The sequence below is a fragment of the Acromyrmex echinatior genome, chromosome 2 (assembly GCF_024713525.1).
Source record: "Acromyrmex echinatior isolate Ae372 chromosome 2, ASM2471352v2, whole genome shotgun sequence".
Taxonomy (NCBI): Eukaryota; Metazoa; Arthropoda; class Insecta; order Hymenoptera; family Formicidae; genus Acromyrmex; species Acromyrmex echinatior.
Window position 1 is genome coordinate 9132796 of NC_141853.1, and position 23873 is coordinate 9156668.

General features: G+C 29.8%; 2 protein-coding genes across 7 annotated transcripts in view; one reads left to right on the top strand and one right to left on the bottom strand.

Annotated features, from left to right (window-relative positions):
* nau (myogenic-determination protein nautilus) overlaps positions 1 to 23873 on the top strand; it is a 63854-nt gene that overhangs the window by 32470 nt on the left and 7511 nt on the right. The window contains exon 5 of one of the 2 annotated variants that reach the window (XM_087416727.1): positions 10780 to 11213. The exons of the other annotated variant lie outside the window; for it this stretch is intronic. Coding sequence (XP_087272853.1) covers positions 10780 to 11039 — 260 coding nt within the window. The 3' untranslated portion in view covers positions 11040 to 11213. Of the gene's footprint in view, positions 1 to 10779; positions 11214 to 23873 lie in introns of those variants that run through there. 2 annotated transcript variants of the gene reach the window in all.
* LOC105147970 (glucose dehydrogenase [FAD, quinone]) lies at positions 3598 to 22935 on the bottom strand. Of its 5 annotated transcripts, none has more exons than XM_087416723.1 (3): positions 22864 to 22935; positions 5531 to 7389; positions 3598 to 5412 (listed from the first exon to the last, which is right to left on the bottom strand). In XM_087416723.1, exons 2-3 carry the CDS (start codon positions 7301 to 7303, stop codon positions 5266 to 5268), a joined length of 1920 nt encoding a protein of 639 aa, XP_087272849.1. In that variant the 5' UTR covers positions 7304 to 7389; positions 22864 to 22935; the 3' UTR covers positions 3598 to 5265. The 5 variants fall into 5 exon arrangements, with proteins under 5 accessions (XP_087272849.1, XP_011057660.1, XP_011057662.1 ...); XM_011059358.2 differs by lacking the exon at positions 22864 to 22935 and adding an exon at positions 13910 to 14111; XM_011059360.2 differs by lacking the exon at positions 22864 to 22935 and adding an exon at positions 13606 to 13884.

The window sequence follows — 23873 nt, forward strand, 5'->3', positions numbered from 1 at the left end:
AAAATGTCTTTTTATGGTAAATGTCAAATATAATTTTTTGGTTATCTATAATCAGTATTGTATCGAGAAAACTTAATCTGCCATTTGCACCAATCTCCAAGGTGAATTGTACTACCTATTTTCTTTCCCTTCCACTTTATTTTTTCCTTCTTATTATTTTTTCCCCCTTCCCTTTCTAGTTTTCCATTTCAACCTTCTTGTCTTTATATGTCGTACTTTATATCTTAGCTTCTTAGAGAGACGATCAATTTCGATTCCATTCGCATTGCCTAATCTATAATACATCATTTCGACACACACATGAGGTATTTATTGTGAATTTATTTGTTCTAAACTTATCATACATATGCAATGCATGTTGGCGATTTACTCTTTTTTCTTATGTGCTTGTCTTATAATATCAAAGATAATTTTTGCCTCTTTCTTTAAATTTGACTTATTATTTACGACTTATTTGTACTTTCCTTTTTACTGTTTGCGACTCGATTCGTACTTTTCTTATTGTTCTTATTATTTTTATTTTTATTTACTTCTACCGTTAATTTATTATTACAATTTATACTTGCTAACAGAAACATGTTCGTCCTTATACACACATACGGTTCGGAGGAGCACATTTTTGTCAACTATAATCGTTTATTTGATTTCCTCTCAATTTGGAGCGAGTTTTATAGTTAATTTGCGTCCGAATGCGAATTTTACTTGATCTCTTATGTTTTTTATCTACGTTATAACTCTATTGTTAATTACCGTTGTTCATTTACTTTGTCACACTAATTTATTTGTCACATTGAAAATGATCCAACTAGGATCGAAACGTTTGTTCACCTTCTGATTGTCAAATTATATTTTACGTTTTTAATTTATGACATAGTTTTATTTCAAAAAAACTTTTTTAACTACTCATACAGTTTGTCAATTTATGTTTTAGGCTCGTAGCCCTTTTTACTTTTACTTAAAGTAATTTAATTTATACATTAACAATTGCTGATGCTCACCTACATATTTCTACTTTTGTATTTAATTTGTTCTTGGAGTCAAATATTATTATTTTGTTTTATTGTAATTTTTTTTAAATATTATAAAAAATAACTGATACTGAAAAAATTCATTGAACAAAAATTGATTACTGATATTTTTTATCTTGTATTTTTTGTACATTTTTAATGTACTTAACAGATTGTTGAAATAGACACAATGACGCAAATGCAAAATCAATAAAGATCGTATTTATGCATAAATGTAGTACATAAATTTTTCTACTTTTTATTAAAATCATTTAGTATTTTATAGGTAATGCTTACATCGCAATACTACAAGTATAAATCAGTAGGGACGACCGCGATTAGTAGACTCATTTTTCAGTTTCGAATTTTTACAGATGAAATTAAGAGATTTATTGAAAAAATTTTACATCAGTTACTACATACATCTAACTAGCTAATAATACATATTTTAATAACATGGGGAAACTGATAACTAATATGAAGAAAAATTTTTTTAATGCATTCTGAGTCAACTAACTCCGGGATGGAGGTAAAGTAACTAATGGTAATTTGATTAAAATTATTAAAATAAAGATTAATGTATTTTAAGCTACATCTTTGACTACATATTAATAAAACTTTTATAAAAATATATTTTAAACACAAATATTCACTTCGCAGAACAAATTTGTTCGTTTCGTGCAAAAATACATCGAATGCGCCTAATTTTATCGAGATTGGAAATCGTGAAGGAAATTTATAACATTTACCACTGAAGTAAATCTCTTTAATGGAATGAAATATTGATAATACTATAAAAGTTGTCACATTAAATAAGTTATATAGTCAGATGCTGTAGCCTACTATCCCCATCTGTTCATTTTTTTAAAAACATTAACAGTATACTATACAAAAACACATAAATAAAAAAAACTGTTGAATTTTATTAAATAAGAACTACACTGACTATCTAAATAGAAATTAAATAGACTCAGACAATCATATACGATTATAAAACAAAAATTTTAAGAATAAAAATATTTACTTACGTATACGATTTTTTAATATTGCAGCGTAACTTCTATGGCAGCGTTTGCAACGAGGTGTCACAGCAGACTGAGCGGCAGTCGCTGCTATGAGTCCTCAGACACATTCACGCGCGTCTTGCATGTTTATTTTTAACGATCCTCGATTATTTTATCCTGTAATTTACAGCACTTATCATGGAACAAAGTCGGTATGGATTCTGATCGGAATTATTCCGTTTTCCTCAGAAAATAGAAATTTAGGAAATAATTGAATAATTCTAATCGGAATCCATTCCGATTTTGTTCCATGATAGGAGCTCTTATTCCGGTCTCCCTTACATCACATCTTTTTGGTTAATAAATGTCGATGTTATTTTATTCATAAGAATTTTTTCTATTACGATGATCGATGCATTTTTAAAATACTCTTATTCCGTATTAAATAATATTGTATAATTTTTTTTAAACTTTTAGAAGTGGCTAAAAAATACAAAATATAAATAATAGGAAGCATACAGCCACAGCACTAGATGTTTTAAGCGAAAGTCATATATTTAAAATTATATTATGACAAACTAGACATTTCGGTCAAGATTTGATCATCATCATTGTAAGAATTCGTGTGAGAAATACTCGTATAGAAAGTCACACAGTTTCTAGTAATAAGGAATTCATAATACATAGAAATCTGTTTCATAAGCGATTGCAAAATTCGTTATCTTCAATTTTGGACTTACAACTCTATTAACTCGTTTCATAAGCAAATATAAAATTGTTTCATTATTAATTTTTGACTAGTGTTTATTATCAATATTCTTTAATTTATATATACCATTTTTATATTTTAATGTACTGATGATGATCTCAAATCTTGATCGGAACGTTTACTTTATCTAATTTAATATAATTTTAAATATATGACTTTCGCTTAAAACATGTACTGTGGTTGTATGCTCCTTATTATTTATATTTTATATTGTATAAAAGTTTATTTTAATAGTTACATATACGTATATTAATTAATTGCATGGTATGTCATCAAATTAATTAACATTTAATCTACTTACCGCGACCGATATGCAAGATATTATATATAGAAAAAGAAGAAAACATAATATAATTGAATTAATTGAATTGCAGAAATGGAACGACGTTGAAGTATAATTAAACTTCAAGAACTTTTTTGTCAATGATTTTTATCCAATAAAATGTTTAATTTGTTCTATAGAAATTTTTTGCAAATCACACACAACATATTTTCATATTTCATCTGTTTAAAAATATTTTTTAATTACTCTATGTAATTATATTATATAATGTAATTTAAAATTTTAAACCATATAATATTAACGTCAAAATATTAAAACACTTTTTATTTTCTACATATCTTTGTCATTTACAGATTTATGAATTTGACTGACACTTGAATTATTTCTTTCACTTAAATCTTTTCGAAAACTGTAAAATAAAAAGGTCAAGCCATGTTCAAAAAAAGATTTATATTGTAAATCTTTTTTTGAACATGGCCTGACCTTTTTATTTTACAGTTTTCGCTTTCAAAATTTGAATGATTATGCAATATATATTATGAAAAGTAACTGATGTATTTAAAGTCCCAGTTCAAAGTGAACATACATAAAGCGTATTCTCACAAATATAAACGATTATCTGATAATATATTAGCTAACAATATACATTATCATAAAAAGTAATTGATATATTATTCAAGGTTCTAGTTTAAAGTGACCATACATAAAGCGTATTCTCAAAAATGTAAAATTTAAAAATTTTAAAAATTTAAATGATTATTTAATAATATGTTACCATGATAAGTAGTAGATATATAATCAAAAATGCCAATTCAAAGTGAACATACATATAAAGTGTATCCTAAAAAATTTATACTTTTAAAAATTCAAATGATTATCTGATGATATATTACCATGACAAATAACTGACTATATTAATAAAGGTGCTAGTTCAAAGTGAACATACATAAATTGTATCCTCAAAAATTTCAACCTTCAATTTAAATGATTATCTAACAATATATATTACTATGACAAGTAGTTAATATATTATTGAAGGTGCCAGTTCAAACTGAATATATATAAAGTGTATATATAATCTAAATTTAATATAATACATTACCAAGAAAAGTAGCTCATATGTTATTGAAGTATGTTCGTTTTGAACTCGCACCTTCAATAACATATGAGTTACTTTTCATGGTATTTTTTCAATTCAGTTTGAATTGGCACCTTTAATAATATATCAGTTACTTGCCATGATAATATATTATCAGATAATCATTTAAATTTTTAAAGGTTTACATTATATTTATGTATGGAATACTTATGTATGTTCACTTTAAACTAGGGCCTTGAATAATATATCAGTTACTTTTCATGATAATATATATATTGTTAGATAATATATTATCAGATAATATATAATATATAATCATTTACATTTTTGAAAATACACTTTATGTATGTTTACTTTGAACTGAGACCTTGAATAATATATCAGTTACTTTTCATGGTAATATATATTATTAAATAATCATTTAAATTTTGAAAGGTTTTATATACGAGGGCGGTCCGATAAGTACTTAGCCTACAAAAGAAAAACGAAAATTTTGGAAAAGTGGCGATTTATTTCTCAACATAGTCTCCTTTTAGCTCAATACACTTGACCCAGCGATGCTCCAACTTCTTTAACCCGTTCTAAAAAGTACGTTTTCTCGAGGTCTGCAAAGTAGGCCGTGGCAGCGATGACCTTCTCGTTCGACTGAAATTTCTGCCCGGCGAGTGACTTTTTCAAGTTTGGAAACAAAAAGAAGTCGCACGGAGCCAAATCTGGAGAATACGGTGGATGGGGCAGCAGCTCGTAGCCCAATTTGACCAATTTGTCGAATCACCGACCGATATTGCTCTTTTTCCATTTTTCTAAAATCCGCGGACACGCCCGCTTCCACACGCGGTCAAAACAAAACTACGAGTCTGATTCGGCTGAAATTTTGACAGTAGCCGTCTACGAGAATATACTATACGTTAGTAAATTTCTTTTGCGATAGTGGTTCCATCGGGCGTTAAGGCTAAGTACTTATCGGATCGCCCTCGTGTATATATATATATATATATATATATATATATATATATGTGTGTGTGTATATATGTGTATATATATAAAATATACAATATATTAAAATTGTATTAAAATAATGTAATTACAAAAATTTATTTCTATCATGATTTCTCCAAGTAACCCCATTCTTCCTTGATCATATCCGCAGCTTTTTCAGCAATCATATAAACAGGTAGGTTTAAGTGCCCCGATGTAATTTCGGGCATGATAGACGCATCTGCTACTCGTAATCCTTGAATACCGATCACCTGCAATACATTATACATAAACATTGTATATAAATTGACAAATTAAAAATATACACTTGTATGCACACTACTTATAATATTTCTACTAAATAGTCCAGTGTGTTTTTCCAGGAAATACCTTTAATTTAGGATCAACGACAGCGGTAGGGTCTCCCTTTGCTCCCATTTTGCAAGTTCCAGCATAGTGAAAAAGCGTGGAAGTCATGAGCCTTAATGCGCATTCCCAATAAGCATCGGAATCATATTCATAATCATTGCATTCAGTATAAGTAATGTTTACCAACTGAGAATTCAATGCCTGCATCGTCTTTGTTTGACCAAAATTTAATGCAGTTCTAAGACCTGCGATCATTGTCTTCATATCATTTGGATCGTTGAAATAATTCAACGTAATCTCTGGTTTAACATTAACGTCATTAGCCAATAATATTATTCGACCACGACTTTTTGGTTTTATTAATACTGATGCAAGGCTCCAACCATATGTACCAACATATTTGCTCCATTCCTGACGTATAGATTTTTTTAAATCTAATATGTCTGGAAAAATATAATCTTCTTTGAATGAAGCACCGGCAAACAATAGTTCGATATCTGGTAAACCATTATGTTTTTCCGGATGTTTTGTATTAACGAAACCAATGGCTTCTATTCCACCCGGGATCGTGAACGGTCCTGTTCGCTTTAGTAAAAAATCGGTTATATACGGACTAAAAGGGTTTAACAGTTCGCTTGGTAGTAAACTTGTCGATGTATTTATTGCCCACGTTAATCCGTAGAAGGCTATATGATCCATAAAGTTCTCACCGACTGGTGCATCTTGGATGACGTTTATACCTAATTCGATAAGATGTTTTATTGGTCCAATGCCGGACAACATCAATAATTGAGGTGATCCAATCGCACCTGCACATACGATCATTTCTTTGTTCGCAAACACACGTATAATTTGATTATGCTTGACAAACTCTACACCGATTGCTCGTTTTGTACTAGAATTGATCAATAGTTTTGTCGTCGTACTCTCAAGAGTTACATGAAGATTGTTGCGATCGCGCGCAGGATTTAAATACGCTCTGTTGCTGCTCATGCGGGTGCCGTTCATGATTGTAGCCTGCAAATATGAGAATCCTATTTCCTCCTTTCCGTTGTAATCTATTATTGGATATCCCATTTCCTTGCTAGCTTGTATAAATGCTTTTACCACGTCCGTGCGAAATTCTGGTTGGGTGATATGTACTGGTCCATTGGTACCATGATAGGCAATATCCGACTTTAGTTCCGGGATATCCATTGTTTCTAATTTTTTAAAATACTTGAGGACATCCTTGTATGCCCATCCCTCGTTTCCCATCTCGGCCCAGCGATCGTAATCCTTCGCGTTTCCTCTACTAGCAATCATATAATTTAGTGTGCTACTTCCGCCAATAACTTTTGCTGTTGGATAAACGCAGTTATTGCCTTCTATGCCTAGACAGTACTTATTAGATGGCTTCGTTCGATATCTTCGATTTATCTTAGTCTTTTGCAGTAAACCAGAAATGAATGGGATATTCATATATAAGTTTTCATGTGTTCCATCTTCGATCAGTAGCACTTTAACCTGAGGAATCTTGCTCAATCTCGCAGCTATAGTCGCGCCGGCTGTACCAGCGCCAATCACTATAAAATCAAACGTATCTCCAGATTGCGGTGTTGTGTCCGATACTTGTTCGGCTAAATAACGTCGGCTCTGTATGAAGAAATCCACGACTCCTTTAAACAGCTTTAATATATTCATTAATCTTAATCCTCCCGTATCGTCGCCATAAAGATTGTTGTTTGGTAGGTACAATTCTGATAAGCCAATTATGATGGCAATGATAACGAAAAAGATTGCCGTCTTTTTCATATTTTTTGAAATAAATATTCTTTTCTTCTTATAATTTCTTCTTCTTACAATAATGATAGAGAATGGTGTCTGGATGCTTGATATACCTGCATCATAATATATTATATTTGTTAGATGTCACAGCGAATTTACAATATAAACAACTGTAAAGTAAAAGCCAGATTATCAAATTGATAATCATACTAAATGCCAACTTTTGGCCGAAACTTTTGGGAATTCTAATATAGATTTGTGTCCATCCGAGGCACTAGAAACAAAAGTTTTTCTCGACGCTCACATCAGTTTGATAAATAGATTTGGCTGATCATCAATATGAGATGATATAATACATGCTAATAAAAAATGACAGAAATATATTCTTTTCAGGAATAAACTGATATCTTTGAATTCTCGTTACAACCTTAGTTTGAACCATATTAATTTTTTCAATTTTTAATTATTAATTTATTTAATACAATATGAATTAAAGTAGTTAATATTGTTTTTTATAATGTTAAACAATAAATTAAACAAATGATTATAAATGTGAGATATGGAATAAAAGTAAATAAAGTTTGATTTTAGCTCGTATATTTTACAAATAAGGAGATGAATAATATTAATTCTTACATACATTAACAGTCACGAAAGCTCATAAGCAATTTACTTATATTTCAAAGATATAAAAAATGCACATGATATTATAATTTATTCCTAAAAAATAATATATTTTTGTATAAATTATTTAATAAATATATTGAGTATTTTTCTAAATAAATTGCTCGTAAATAAAAAAAATGTCTCTAAATAATTAATATCTTAATAATCCTTAAAAGAGGACGTAGTATTATGGTCAGATGTAATAGCTCCTCTTTATCGCCGCTATTTAGATAGCATTGTGATAAACAACACTCACGAATATATATAGATATATTAGTGTAATTACTCAGAAAGAATGTTTTGTATATAATTATATTATATATATTTATGTATACAGGATGTTTGAAAAATAATGATAAATCTTTCGCATAGAGACAGAATAGACTAAACTGAGAAGAAAAGAAAAATGAAGAAGTATGTGTCATTAAATGCTAAAACATTTAATAAAAATGCATTTTAATAAATGCTGGTTATGTATTGGCATATTAATGTCACAATGTAATGATGAGTAACTAAATAAATAATTCTAATTTGGAATTATTTATTTAGTCACACAATGGTCAGCATTTATTATTATAGATTATTATAGATTTTACTTTCAAGTATTTTGAAACGTCTTTAAAGTACAGTTTAAAAACGTTTCGAAACGTCTTTAAAGTACAGTTTAAAAACGTTTCAAAACATTTTAATATTTAATTACAAATAAGTACTTCTTCAAAGAAATACTTTTTCAATTTTTTTAAACTTGAGCGTATTAATTTGGGAAAAAATGTTATATAAATAAACATATAAAACATGTCAATTTTTTATATATTTATAGCATTGTGATAAATAACTTACACGAATACACACACATACGCGCGCGCGCGCTCACGCACGCACGCACAGAGTGTTTGGAAAGTAATGATAAATCTTTCGCATAGGAGAATGGATTAAACTGAGAAGAAAAGTCTTCTACCATTTTGCAATTTTCACAATAGTTAACAAAATATTAATTGCTAAAAATTGTCGAAAATTGGCAAAGTATCTTCAATAATTTTTTATTCAAATACTGTAAACTTTACAGAAAAATTGTAAAAGACGAAAATTGTTTATTTTCTTCTCATAGAACTCTACGAATTTTTTCAGATTTCATCAATTTTTTTAATCAACTTTTTAACTGTATTTTCACGAACGTGAGGAAATACGATATTAAAAAATTCTGAAAAAATTCTTTAAAAAATTCTTGAAACTCTATGAGAAGAAAATAAACAATTTTTCTCTCTTGCAGTTTTTCTGTAAAGTTGATGCGCGTATGTGTGTGTATATTCGTGTAAGTTATTTATCACAATGCTAAATATATAAAACATTGACATATTTTATATGTTCATTTATATAACATTTTTTTCTTAAACTTGAGTTAATACGCTCAAGTTTAAGAAAACTGAAGAAGTACTTATTTGTAATTAAATATTGAAATGTGTATTTCGAAATGTTTTTAAACTGTACTTTAAAGACGTTTCAAAATGTTTGAAAGTAAAAATCCGTAATAATAAATGCTGATTCCAAGTTGGAATTATTTTTTCAGTTGGAATTATTTATTTAATTACTCGTCGTTACATCGTGACATTAATGTGCCAATACGTAACCAGCATTTATTAAAATGCACTTTTATTAAACTTACTATTTTAGTATTTAATTGCACATACTTCTTCATTTTTTTTCTTATACTTGAACGTATTATCACACGAATATATGTATATTCATGTGTGTTGTTTATTATTTAACATTTTACTCATATACAGTTTGAATTGTGCAAAATTAAATAATAGCATGACAGTTTGCTAATTCCTTCTAAACGTGCTGATAACTATCTTCTTCTTCGAAGTTTTCGTATCAAAATAATTATTCTGTGAATCGATTGTCTACTATTAATCTGTTGTTCATGTTACATATATTAAAGACTCTCTAATCATAATCTGGCCATGAGATAACTATCTATGACATCAAATTCAGTATTAAGTATTAGTTCGAACTAACTAATCTGTGCTTCGCGGGTTTTCTCCATTCTTGATGTGCCAACGTTTCGTGGGCCTTGCAGTCCACTTCATCAGAGCGAGGAGCAGCCTGATACTGAGCTGTTCCTCCAGGTCCTTCCTTTTTATGTTACGCTACTTGTTGAGATGGGAGTTTTTTGGTGGTGGAGGGGGGGGGGGGTTAGAGTGATGGGGGAAAGACAGATGATGGAATCTTGGTCGGTCTTTGCTGGTCGGGAGGATGATCTTCCATATCTTACTTATGTTATAGCCATTATCCCTGTTTAGATTGTTAGGGTGTTTTTGTATTTCTATGGCTTCTCTGTATTTTCTTGGGAAGTATGATGTGGTGTTGGTTATCGTGGTTGCTTGGTCAAACAGTATTCGATGTCCTGTTTCGACGTTATGTTCTGATAGTGCCGACTGTGTAACGTGTTTCAGTCTGACGTCTCGTTGGTGTTCTTTTATCCGTAGGTTTACCATTCTCTCCGATGTATACTTGTCCGCAGGAATACGGGATATTCTGTATACTCCTACGGAACTGAGTGGCGGTCTTGGATCTTTGGGGTTTCTTAAGATTTGTCCTATCTTCTTGGGTGGTTTGTAGATAGTTCGGATATTGTGTTTGTTCAATATCCTGCCGATCCGGTCTGTAGTTCCTTTGACGTAAGGGAGAATAGTTAGGGTCCTGTCGTCTGTTTGTGTGTTCAGAGCCGTTGTCTTGTTTGTGTGTTTGTTGATTATTTTGATTATGTCTTTTTTGTCGTGTCCGTTATTTTGTAGGGCCTGTTTGGCTGAAAAGTGGTTTATTTCTGTCCGTAGATGTCCTCTGTCGGAGATGGCGAAGGCTCTGTGTACCAGAGAGTTTATTACTGATTGTTTTTGTGCTGGGTGGTGGTGTGACTCAGCATGTAAGTATCTGTCCGTGTGTGTTGTTTTTCTGTACACTTGATGCTCTAGGGTGCCGTTGGCCTCCTTTGACACCAGCACATCTAGGAATGGGAGTTTCCCGTTTTCCTCTATGTCTATGTCCCCTCTATGTCCCCTCCACCAAAAAACTCCCATCTCAACAAGTAGCGTAACATAAAAAGGAAGGACCTGGAGGAACAGCTCAGTATCAGGCTGCTCCTCGCCCTGATGAAGTGGACTGCAAGGCCCACGAAACGTTGGCACATCAAGAATGGACCAAGACATGGAGAAAACCCGCGAAGCACAGATTAGTTATATAGAAAGCACACATGGAAGCATCAAGAAGATTATTAGTTCGAACTATTCACTTTACGCTATTCTCATTATTTCGTTCTAATAGTCCTGTAATTGTTATATTCGTAAGTTTTGTTATCATCAGAACAGAGATTGATTACCGATCACAGCGCTGCTATTCACAGCACCGATCTATTCACAGCAACGCTGTGATTGGTAATCAATCTCTGTTCTGATGATAACAAAACTTACAAATATAACAATTATAGGACTATTAGAATGAGAATAGCGTAAAGTGTGATTGTTTGTTAATTAATTAAAATATATCCCCCAATTAAATCAATAAATTCCCTCTTTTAATTTATACTAATTTATATATCCTTAAAATATTAATTTTAAAATTTTTCTTTTAATTTATATTAATTTATATAATCCTTAAAATATTAATTTAAAAATTTTTTTATTTTAACAAATTTATTTAATTATACTTAAATATATTTCTATATATATCCGATAAGATTTTCTCAAAAATCATTCAAATAAAGCAAGATTTCTCGTCATGTGGAGAAAAAAAGTATATTATGTTAACCTTTACATCCATTACATAACATTCACTCAGAGCGCAATATCTTTGCAAATATCTTTTTTTATTTCGTATTGCTGCAGATCGAAATAAATCATGTCTTTTTCTTTCGCACCATTATAGAGCGAGATAAAATATATCGTATCTTGTACAATTTTAAAAAACGTCGGGTCTTTTGGTTATTTTGATTAGAAGATCTCTAACATTGTACAATAAATTTTTAACAAATAATAATTTAATACTGAGTTAATACTGAGTAGCCTATATGCAGAAGAAATTGCTTACGTATGTATATATATTTGCATATAGTCTACAATATTTTATTTTTTTAAGTCTACAATATTTTAATTTTGTAAGTGAATACTGTTTTTTAAAACAAAATCAATCTTTACCTAGTAAGAAATGATAATGAAATCGATATCGAATCGATGTTGATTCGATATCGATTATTATTTACAGTATGTAGCCAACCAAATTTATAAATTGTATACCAAAACTCAGATCTTCAATTCAATAATTGAAAGAAATATAAGCCTCTGAAATTTATATGATTTATTGTTGGACAACTTATCTTAATTAAACTTTAAATTTAATTTAATTAAATTTTATTAACTTTCATATAAACAATATTTCAAATGATTGATCTTTTTTCAACGATCCTTTTCAGTAAATGTTACAAAATTTACATATGTTAATATCATAAATTAATATCGTAAATTTTGACATTCACTGAAGAGAACCGTTGAAAAAAGATTGAAATGTTTGAAATATTGTTTATATGAAGGTTAATAAAACAATTTAATTATAGCAAATATTATCTTGCTAAGCTCAAAAAGCCCTTATTGTACAGGGTGGGCCATCTATTGGTACGTTTTTAAAAATGCGATCAAATGAGCATACATTGATATTTTTTATTAATTTTTTTTTTGTTGTGAAGCTAAAAGTATCCGCGTCAAGAATGAAAAACGATTTCGTTCATGTGGCTCCCTCTACTGGCCTTACAGTATGCCATTCGGTCACCCCAATTATTAATGACATTTTGGACTACCTCGGCGCCAATTTCACTCAAAACAGTCGTAATATAATGTCATCCACTAACATCCCTTTCTCACGAACTTTCCTCACCAATTTGCGTATAGCTCCTTCGGTGGGTGCTCTATCACGACCCATATTTCTTTTCAAAATTCGTACAGTTTCGGCGACACAGCACTGACTTTGAAAATAAGTTTTTAAAATTTCAAAACGCTCTTCAAGAGAAAACATGTTGTTTCGTGCCGCGGACGGTATGACTAATAAACTGTCAAAATTTCGGGTCTGTAGCTCGTTCGGTGTTGCCATACGACGAAATTCAAAAACGTACCAATAGATGGCCCACCCTGTATTAGGTGTTGGAATTAATTCGTAGCGTTTTTTAATGAAAGAATGTTATTTATTTCACATGAGCATTAAAAAATACATTAATGAAAGTACTTCCCATCACTTGTAAAACGCTACGAATTAATTCCAACACCTAATATATTAATTAAATATTAGTCTACAAATATCACAAAAAATACCACTGCAATTAACGATCGAATTCGTATTTCAGCATGCATATGATATGTATCTGTTTCATCGTTCTTAGCTTGCAAATGTACTCATCTTAGACAGTCTCAAATTGTGCGACTTTATATATTTCTTATGAAAGCACGCGCATTGCCAATTTCTAACGAAATTGATGAAGTATATACGCAAGCAAGTATCGACTTCTAAACAAGCTACATAAACCACTGAACTTTAATAATGCTCTCTAACTGTGCACTGTTATTTTATCATAAGTTTGTACAAAACAAACATGGCAGAATACAAAAAAAACTACCTACTTTTTTGTAATTAATTATATGATAGCAGATTGAAATAGCACAATATATGGAAGAGTCTATGTTTTTCTCATTTTCCAGTACACATTCTGATGCAACTAGTGTACGTTTTAGTATTATTAGAGTTTAGTGATTTAAATAATAATATTCAGCAATTTAAATAACAATATCGATGACGTTACTCGCGATCACTTTATGATATACACTAGCAACGGTTGCCACGTTTCCAGAAAAATCTACGGTTAATTATTCTAAACTTTAATGATTTTTTTCAGAAATGATAGTGTATAGCTAATGCCTTTCTTACTTTTACATATGTTGATTTTCCTCCGAGTAAAAAAATGTATCTCCGGTGAAAAGATCAAATCTGTTAACTGTTTTTAGAGAGACTATTATATAAGCTCCGACACGAGTGACGAACTTAAGAATATTGGTCGATACGTGGCAACTATGGATACGGCAAAGTCAAACGAAGAATAAGTAAAGAAGAATGCGGCAAATCAGTGAATGCCTAATAATCACATACCGCTGACTTCATGATTTTTTATTAAACTCGAAATTAAATAGATCTATATTTAGCACTCACTCGATCGTGAGATATACAAAATACAAAAATAGCCAGGATGAAGAGCCACATCGAACTTTCGATTTTTTTAACAATGTTATATGTTGTCGTTTTGAAAACGTTTTGAAAACTGAAGAAATTTTTGTATATTTAATCTTACATAAAGAAAATATTTCCCAGTGAGAAATGACAATAAAATCGATTCGACGTCGATTCGATGATTTTGATGTCTATACGACATCGATTAGATATCGATTCCATTATCATTTCTCACTGGGTTAGAATGTTTTAAAAAATATTCTAAGTATCTAGTATAATAAAGCTTAATTTGGATATAATAGTAATTATTTAATAACCATTTTTTGGAATTTTTGGGATTGAGAAATTTTATTTTTCGAGTTGTGTGCAATTCATTGAAACATATAAAGCTTCTATTTGACAATACGTGACGAGAATGTGGAAAACATCTTTTTCATCTAAAGCATAAGAAAGTAAGTAATTTTTTAAATTAAAAAATAAGATGGTTTCTGTAGTTAAAATTTCAGTGTTAGGACAACATTAAAAAATTTTTCATCAATAGAACTAATAATATTGTTGCGCGTTCATGTCTTTAAACACATCTGTTGGCCAGCCTGAGAGCGCTTGATTTTAATTTGCACAAATCAAGGAAAACGATTGAAGAGTGACTATTCTACCAACGAAGTTATAGATTTAATGCATAATTAATAGCGTTGGAAATTTGGCGAATTTCTCAATATCTAATAGATGCTACGTTAGTAAAGAGCACTTAACGAACGATTCATAATCGATTAAATTGATTATCGATGGCCGCATAATCGAAAGCAATCGATTATTGGATGACCTAAAGATAATTGATTATAATCGATTAATTGGATATTAATCGGCTGTTTTTTAGTCTTTCATTTCATTTTTTTTCAAAAGAGTCGGCAAGAATAACAGACAAGATTATTTACACCTCGATTATAATGCAGTTGAAGTGCAGATAATTTTGTCCATTAGTTCGGATCTACAATAGCTTTTTAAGGGGATCTTATTTTGTAAAAAATTTTTCATGCATGAATATAAATATGTATAAAATATGTAAACATACATAAATATTTGTAAACATACATAATTTTATATGAAATATACCCATACATGTTCATACATCCTTCTTTCTTTTGTAAAATTACTTTTTAGTGTAATAGAAATAACAATAGTAATGTGAAAACATTAAAAATAATTAAAAGAATAATTTTTACACTATTTATTTTAAAAACAATCAAGTTTGAAGGAATGTAAAAAAAATTACTTATGTATAAATTATATTGTATATGAGCAAATTTTTTAACATTTTTGCAAATTTGTTTTTTTCTAAAACGAACAATGCGAAAATTATCCCTTTTTATTATTTTTTATGTTTTCAGATTACTATTGTTATTTCTGTTACACTAAAAAATAATTTTACAAAAGAAAGACGAATGTATGAATATATTTCATATATGAGTATTAGTATTTATGAGTATCTATGTATGTTTATATGTATTTATACATATTAAAGTATGAACAACTTTTCATCGGCAAAACTATCTGTATTACCGACTAAATCATTTAATTTTTATATTAGATCATTTAAAAAATATCTGCGGTTTTTTGTTCAATTTTTGAATGAAAAAACCGCGGATACTTTTTAAATGACCAATATAACAAATACTTTTTTCTCTTTCACAGATTCGAAAATCCTTTTACAGGATTAAAATATACGCATTAATGGTTTTGTGAGTTTATGCCGAGAATGACTAAAAATTTCGAAATTGATATATTTTTTTATCAATTCTTGTAACATAGCTATCGTCTCAAGTTATCAAGTCATGACAACATTTATTTATGTTATTTATAATACGAAAATATTTGCACTTACAAAATAATCTATAAACACGTGTACGTTTGTACAAACATATAACATCGAGTTCTTAAAATTAGAAACTGCGCACAATGAAAGAAATTCCGATATCAGATAAGGACGGTTTACAACATCACAATTAACGTCGTCAGTCGACTAGCGCGACCGAAGTTGCTATATATTTACATAAGTTGTCTATATGTCACACAGACACACTTATGTGAATACTTGTACTCATTTGAACACTAATGTTCTATTTATAGCCGTATCAATAGCCAATAAAATAATTCATAGAATATCTAAAAATAAATTTAAGGAAGTCTTAAATATCTGACTGTGAATATGGGCATAAGTCTACTGGCATCTTCAGTTTGTTAGAAAATTCTTCTCAATTTTGTGGAGTCAGTGTAAACAATATCATTTTAGTTAGAAACTTTCTATCATATCAAACTTTCTATCAAATATTAATCTGTTTAAAGAACCTATGCATTATATTCGAAAATTAGATATCTAGAAATTTATCTAATAGCTGTGAAATATTTATGTACTCCTGGCAGTTCTGTACCAGTAACGATTATTCTCTGCCATTGGGTAATTATTTCTGAAAGAAGAAATAGATAGATTGTCTTCCAAAAATGTAAAAATTTTAAGTTTTTTAATTTAAAATTACAAACATGTAATCTAAAAAAATTGTATTCTAAAAAAATTTCTATTTTAATACGTTTTAATTACTAAAAAGATCTAAAGAAGTTTATACGCATATATGTACAAATAAAGAAATGGAGATTTTAAATTTAGTTATAATTTTTATTTATTTTAATTAAGTTCATTTATTTTAATTAAGCTTTTCAATAAGTTAATAAAAAAATAAAACAACTTTAATGAACGGTTATAAATCGATTAATCGATTATTTCAAAAGAATAATCGATTATAATCGATTTGAGTTCGCAGCATAATCGATTTCGCAGAATAGTCGATTATGCCCATCACTAGCTATCTATTCCGATTACAATAAAGTTCTTGTTAGTTAACCGAGAACATGTCTCACTTTTTTACGCATGTTGGATGCGAATGTAAAAGTGGAAGTAATAAATTAACATTTAGTATTAAATGACATAATTAACATTACGCAAAAAAAATTTGTTCTAGTGCGTACAATCTTATGAGTAATTAAAAAAAAAACTTTCTTACTATGAATACGATTATTGTCTAGATTGAATATTAAAATATGAACTTTTAAAAAATCGAGTTAATTACAAACAAAAAAATATGTACATTATATTTCGATTTGAAGTCGATTAGATAATTTCTCAAATATCGTGGCAAATATAAAATTAAAAATATAATTTTGTGAAAATAATTTTGTATATTTAAATGTTCTAAGAAGTTTTTTCGTCTTATATATATATATTTAAGCTATTTCAGAATGACAAAGCATTTTCTTTTATGCTCTAAAAAAAAACTATGTTTTTATTTTTTACTTTGATTTTTATCTTTTTAAATACATTTAACAGTTTTCGTTTGAATTGTTTGATTTGTTTTAATGAAGTGGTCATAAATCTATTAATTTTTTAGACATCAAAATATTTTTGAGAAATATATTTTTGAAATAGAATATTAAAAACACTTAACCCTAACATCAAAAAAGAAGTTCTGAAAATTTCGTAGTTTTAACATATTCTCTTAATCACAGAAAAAAATAATGAAACGGATATGACTGAAATCTTTTCAGTGTTTATCAAATGCAAAACGTCAAAATTGTCGGCAGATTAATTAGTATCGGTTACTGAAAGTTTCTGCAAAAGAATAACTCGAAAGACACGGTAATATTCGTTCATACGTTTGATAAATCACGAGACGAAATTCGAGCGTTGCGGTATTTTATTGCTCGAGGGAAATGTCAACAAAAACGAATTCGACAACAATGCAAATGGTTGACTAAAGGTTGATTAATAAAAATAACTCGCAATTTAGCGTTAATGAATATTATTGGCAAACGTATAGAAGATATGCACTTTGCATTACTTACTGAAATTTAATATGGTTTATTTCGCATTCACTCGTGTAATTCCTTAGTTTCTTTGTGCACGTCACAAAAGAAATTCTTTTTATATGAGATCTCATAAAAATTCTTTCTTTGTTGTCAAAGCGAATTGATTGTATTTTATCATATTTCTTTTGTTACTGATATTACTTTTATTAATGCCGTAAGTCGGAACAATCTTAAAAAAGAATATGAAAAGAGAGAATTTGTTATATATGAGAGAAGAAAGTATATTTAATGTAAGTATATAACTCAAAAGTACAAATACATTTTTAGTAAGAAGATCAGTTTAAGTGCTTTCTTCTCCTTGATTTGAGAGATTTTAGATGTGTAATATAAATCAAAATAAAAAATATGTATTTTTTATAAGTACATGTTAAAGGAAGGAAACATTGCTTTGAAAAAATTGACTTTCATTTTTCTAAGTGTAGATATTATTGGAATGAAAAATGTTCGTAACAGTATTTTTATAATTTCAAAAGCATTTTAATAATGACGTACTTCAATTTTTTGAAAATCTTATATTTTTCAAAATAGTGATAGCAGCATAGAGAAATGTTTTAAATTCCTGTTTATTCTTAGAATGATTTAATGACCAAATATGATAATTATTGATAAAACAAAAACACTGAAGTGGCCTCATAAATAATAAATGCTTATATGATGTTTCTTTTGCTTATATAATACCGTTTATCTTTCAGACAAAGTCAACAAAAACGAGATTGAAGCATCACGCATATTTATTAATGCTATTATATACTATTAATCATTCACTTTTTTAGATACACTTTTATTTTTTTCATGATTAATTTTGTTTTATTTATGTGTTTCTCTTATACTATATGCAATATTTATAAACTCATAAAAATTTTAATAAATCAATAAAAAAATGTTGAATAAAATAACATCCAACACATACACACGCGCGCATGCACGCGCCACACACACACATACACACTTACACACACACCCGCGCGCGCGCGCACACACACAAGCATTACAAGAAAATCCTTACAGATTATTTCTCAAAAATCATCCATTTACATTGACATGATTGAATTTGTCTTTAATAATAAAAAGATTTTATATATAGAACATTTCAAAATTCTCAAAACAATAATGGATGTTAAAAATCCAAAATTTAAATAAAAGTTTAAATAATAAAATTATGGGGGAAGGGCTACTTGTGTATCGTAGCATTTTCTTTGTATTTAAATGATCTATATTTATTTAAGGCTGCGGCCGAATTTTTGTTACAAATACTTTGAAGCGTTTGATTGACTAATTAGAAGAAAAAATTTTACAAATTGACCAATTAAAAACCGCTTTAAACATTCGCAGCATCGTATTAATCGTATTCTAAGTGATGTTTTGTTCACTTATGCTGTATCCATCGTTTATTTCCATCGGCTTTATTAAATCCAATTTTTTTTCCATAGATAAAACCAGTGTACGTCTCGAGATTACGCGTCCATTACGTCGTGCCAGACGAGCGAGCATAAAACGCAAATGGGTTCGATTACGTAAACAGCTGCTTGTTAAAGTCTACGTTGTTCAAGATAAATGTGTATACAGATGAATGTGTCGTTATCGAGATCGCTCTCACTTGTACATTTTCTTCCGACGTTCACAACTCTTCGGTTGACGTCGCCCTTCGGTCGACGAAATAAATCGTGTGGATGCTTGCGATTTCGCCGTTCCCTGCTCCCTCTTCCTTCCAGATTTCTATGATCCGGATGCTAAGAGAGATCATAGATTGGATCATGAAGCGATGGAAAAGCACGGCGGCGAACTCTCTCGTTATGCGCGATCGTGAAACGAGCTCATAACTCACAATTGCGCTAAAACGTATCCCACATCGTATACGCATGCAGAACATGCGAGAATCCTATACCGGAATTGCGAGAGAGAGAGAGAGAGAGGGGGGGAGAGGAGAAAGGGGGGAAAGAGCAACGCTGCCAAACTACTCGCTGAAGCGTGTCTCGCTAGCGCGGTGCCTGATTATTTTAATTGATGCGCCGCCGTTACGTCCCATTTAATGGACGTTATTCGAAAACAACCGTCGTCTTCCTTCATGGATCCGAAAAACTTCACGAGATTCACATATACGAGATTCGAGGGATAAAACGAGATACAGAGATGGTAGATGAAATATATAATTAAGAGTGGGCGGTTTGAGCAACATAGTTTGATCCTGTTGCGTATTGCACTGCACGCGCGATACTTGAGCTTCCGGCTTCCAATCTCATCAAGATATAATTTTGCTCAGAGTTTATTGAATACTTATACAGAATTAAAGAACGTTTTTTTAAATATCCCCCTGATGTTATTTTTATTTTGAATATTGTATTGCCAATTACTAAACATAATATGTAACGACAATTTTGCGTTCTTATAATACGCATAAAAAAATTCTCTAGTTATCTAATTTCTTTTCAAAAAAGAAAAATCTAGAATTACAATAAAAATGTAAGTTCGCTGGACGATACAGACACAAAGCAACACTATCGTTTAAGATTTTGATTGCGTATTTTAATTTTTGTGTAAATATAAAAATACAACTTTAAAATGCAATAAGCATAACATCGACATATATTCGAATCTTACTTTAAATTTACAGGACGTAGCTTGACGCGATCGTATACTGCTTACGCCATCGTGTACCGCTTACATCATCGTGTGAACTTAGGACTTTCTCAATGTATGTATCATGTAAAAGTTAATTATTTATTCTTCGCAAAAGAAGAGACGACATCTTTAATGTATTTCCCTTACGTGTCGTTTGTGTGATTTGAATGATGTGAAATTTAGGACAAAAAGTTTATTCTACGACTTTTACGAAGTTTATTAAACAACTCGTTACAACACTCAAAGAAATGTGTTCATTCTTAAAAGTTATCGATAAACAATTCATATACTTAATGCATATATGCAGCGTCGAAAACTTCAGGGTCGTGCATATTTTCTTGGTACATATTAGGTTTGTTTTTATTGCTGCACCTTCTAAACTAGTACATAGTGCAATAAGTTGAAATGAAACAAATGTACGTTCATTTCATTTCAACTTATTGCACCGGTTTAGAGTATAGCAATAAAAAACAGACTTATTGTGTGCATAATACGCTAACGATATAGCCACCTTTTATTTCCGTTTATTTTCATTATTTAGGTTTACATTAATGTTATTGAGAAATTTTATCTAAAAATTTTATAATTTTATTAATTTGATATATTACGTTACTGTAGGCGTTACTTCTTAATGCCTATTTTTATTAATCGTGAATAGTGAAAACTTTTCGTAATTTATTAAAAGCTCTCAAAGGAGGATGCCCACGATATAGAGAGATTTCTGCCTTAGAGATGGAACCTCTGAAATCTGTAAATTTATGCCCGATTTCACAGTATATGGTTACTTAAACAAGTTCAATGAAATTTTTTCATGAATTTCTTAATTATCTTTAGTAGTGGGCCTATAATATGATAAAATCTATTACTCAATATCAAATTCTACTTAGCGGTTTTCCTTCACTTTCACTATCTCGTGCTACTTCGCTCACTTCTGCCTCTCTCATCACCGCGTCGTCATCACTTCGGTAAAATTTCAAACTTTTGATTTTTTTCAACTTTCCTTGCCGATAAAAAAGTGAAATTTGGTATTGAGCGATGGATTTCATCATACTCTAAGTGAATTTATATAGGTTTTAGAGATTCCATCTCTAAGGCAAAAACCTATACGTGGGCATCCTCCTTTCTCTTTAAGTAGCTTTTAGCGGATGAAAGATATGATTATCGGAATTTTTGATAATAATTTTACAAGATATATTTATTGACTTTAATTCTATTTAGATTCATCAGTATTCTTTTTTTTCTACAAAATACAACAATTTGTCTTTCATATGCATTAATACAGAAATTCGTAGAAGTATAATATTATATCATAGTTAAGGATGTTTTGGCTATACAATATCAACTAAAAGTATATTACTCAAACAATATCAGTCCAAATAAATTAATATTAGTCAACATAATTAAAAATATTTTAATAAATAATTTATTATTATAAATTATAAAATAATAAGGCTCAATAAATCAAAATAAGTAAAAGTAAAAAGGGCTACGAGCCTAAAACATAAATTGACAAACTGTATGAGTAGTTAAAAAAGTTTTTTTGCAATAAAACTATGTCATAAATTAAAAACGTAAAATATAATTTGACAATCAGAAGGTGAACAAACGTTTCGATCCTAGTTGGATCATTTTCAATGTGACAAATAAATTAGTGTGACAAAGTAAATTAACAACGGTAATTAACAATAGAGTTATAACGTAGATAAAAAACATAAGAGATCAAGTAAAATTCGCATTCGGACGCAAATTAACTATAAAACTCGCTCCAAATTGAGAGGAAATCAAATAAACGATTATAGTTGACAAAAATGTGCTCCTCCGAACCGTATGTGTGTATAAGGACGAACATGTTTCTGTTAGCAAGTATAAATTGTAATAATAAATTAACGGTAGAAGTAAATAAAAATAAAAATAATAAGAACAATAAGAAAAGTACGAATCGAGTCGCAAACAGTAAAAAGGAAAGTACAAATAAGTCGTAAATAATAAGTCAAATTTAAAGAAAGAGGCAAAAATTATCTTTGATATTATAAGACAAGCACATAAGAAAAAAGAGTAAATCGCCAACATGCATTGCATATGTATGATAAGTTTAGAACAAATAAATTCACAATAAATACCTTATGTGTGTGTCGAAATGATGTATCATAGATTAGGCAATGCGAATGGAATCGAAATTGATCGTCTCTCTAAGAAGCTAAGATATAAAGTACATATAAAGACAAGAAGGTTGAAATGGAAAACTAGAAAGGGAAGGGGGAAAAAAAATAATAAGAAGGAAAGAATAAAGTGGAAGGGAGAGAAAGTAGGGAGAGAAGAGAAGGATGGGGAAGGGAAAGCAATCAAGAGGGAGAAAGAGACTGGATGATCTGTGAATAAGTATCGGGTAAAGATTCGGTATCGTTTTGTCTATTAAGGCCTTGTTTCTGTCTTTTAATATGAATCATTTCAGATACCAATCTCTTATTGTAAGAAGATTCGCAGTCCAAAATTCTCACATCGTTCCATTTGAAATTATGATCAAAATTGATTCGATGATCAGTTATGACAGTAGGAGAACCTGTATTCTTTTTGACGTCAGAGATATGTTCGTGTAGTCTCGTGCTCAATTTTCTCTTTGTCTGACCAACATAACTCGCCTCACAATCATCACATGAGATCTTGTAGACAACATTCTGACTGGATAGGAAGCTAAGTTCGTCTTTTCCTCTCTTTATGAAGCTTTTTAACGTGTTGGGAATAGAAAAGGCCAATTTACAATGAAACATACTAGAGATTGGAAGGAAACTTTCGGAAATGGATTTAACATAAGGAATCGTAAAATATTTGTCTTTATTGCGTGAATAGTGTGTAGTATCTTTGTTATATTTATGAAACTTTAATCTGCGTTCTATTGTAGAGAAAATAAAGGGAAGGAGATAACAGTTATTTAAGAAAATATGAATAGCATCTATCAAATTTTTTTGTTGGAATCGTGGATGTGATAATAAGATGATTTTGTCAATAAAACTGATGATGGTGCCTTTTTTATGGCACAGAGGATGATTTGAGTGGAAATTAAGGAACCTTCCAGAAAATGTCTTTTTATGGTAAATGTCAAATATAATTTTTTGGTTATCTATAATCAGTA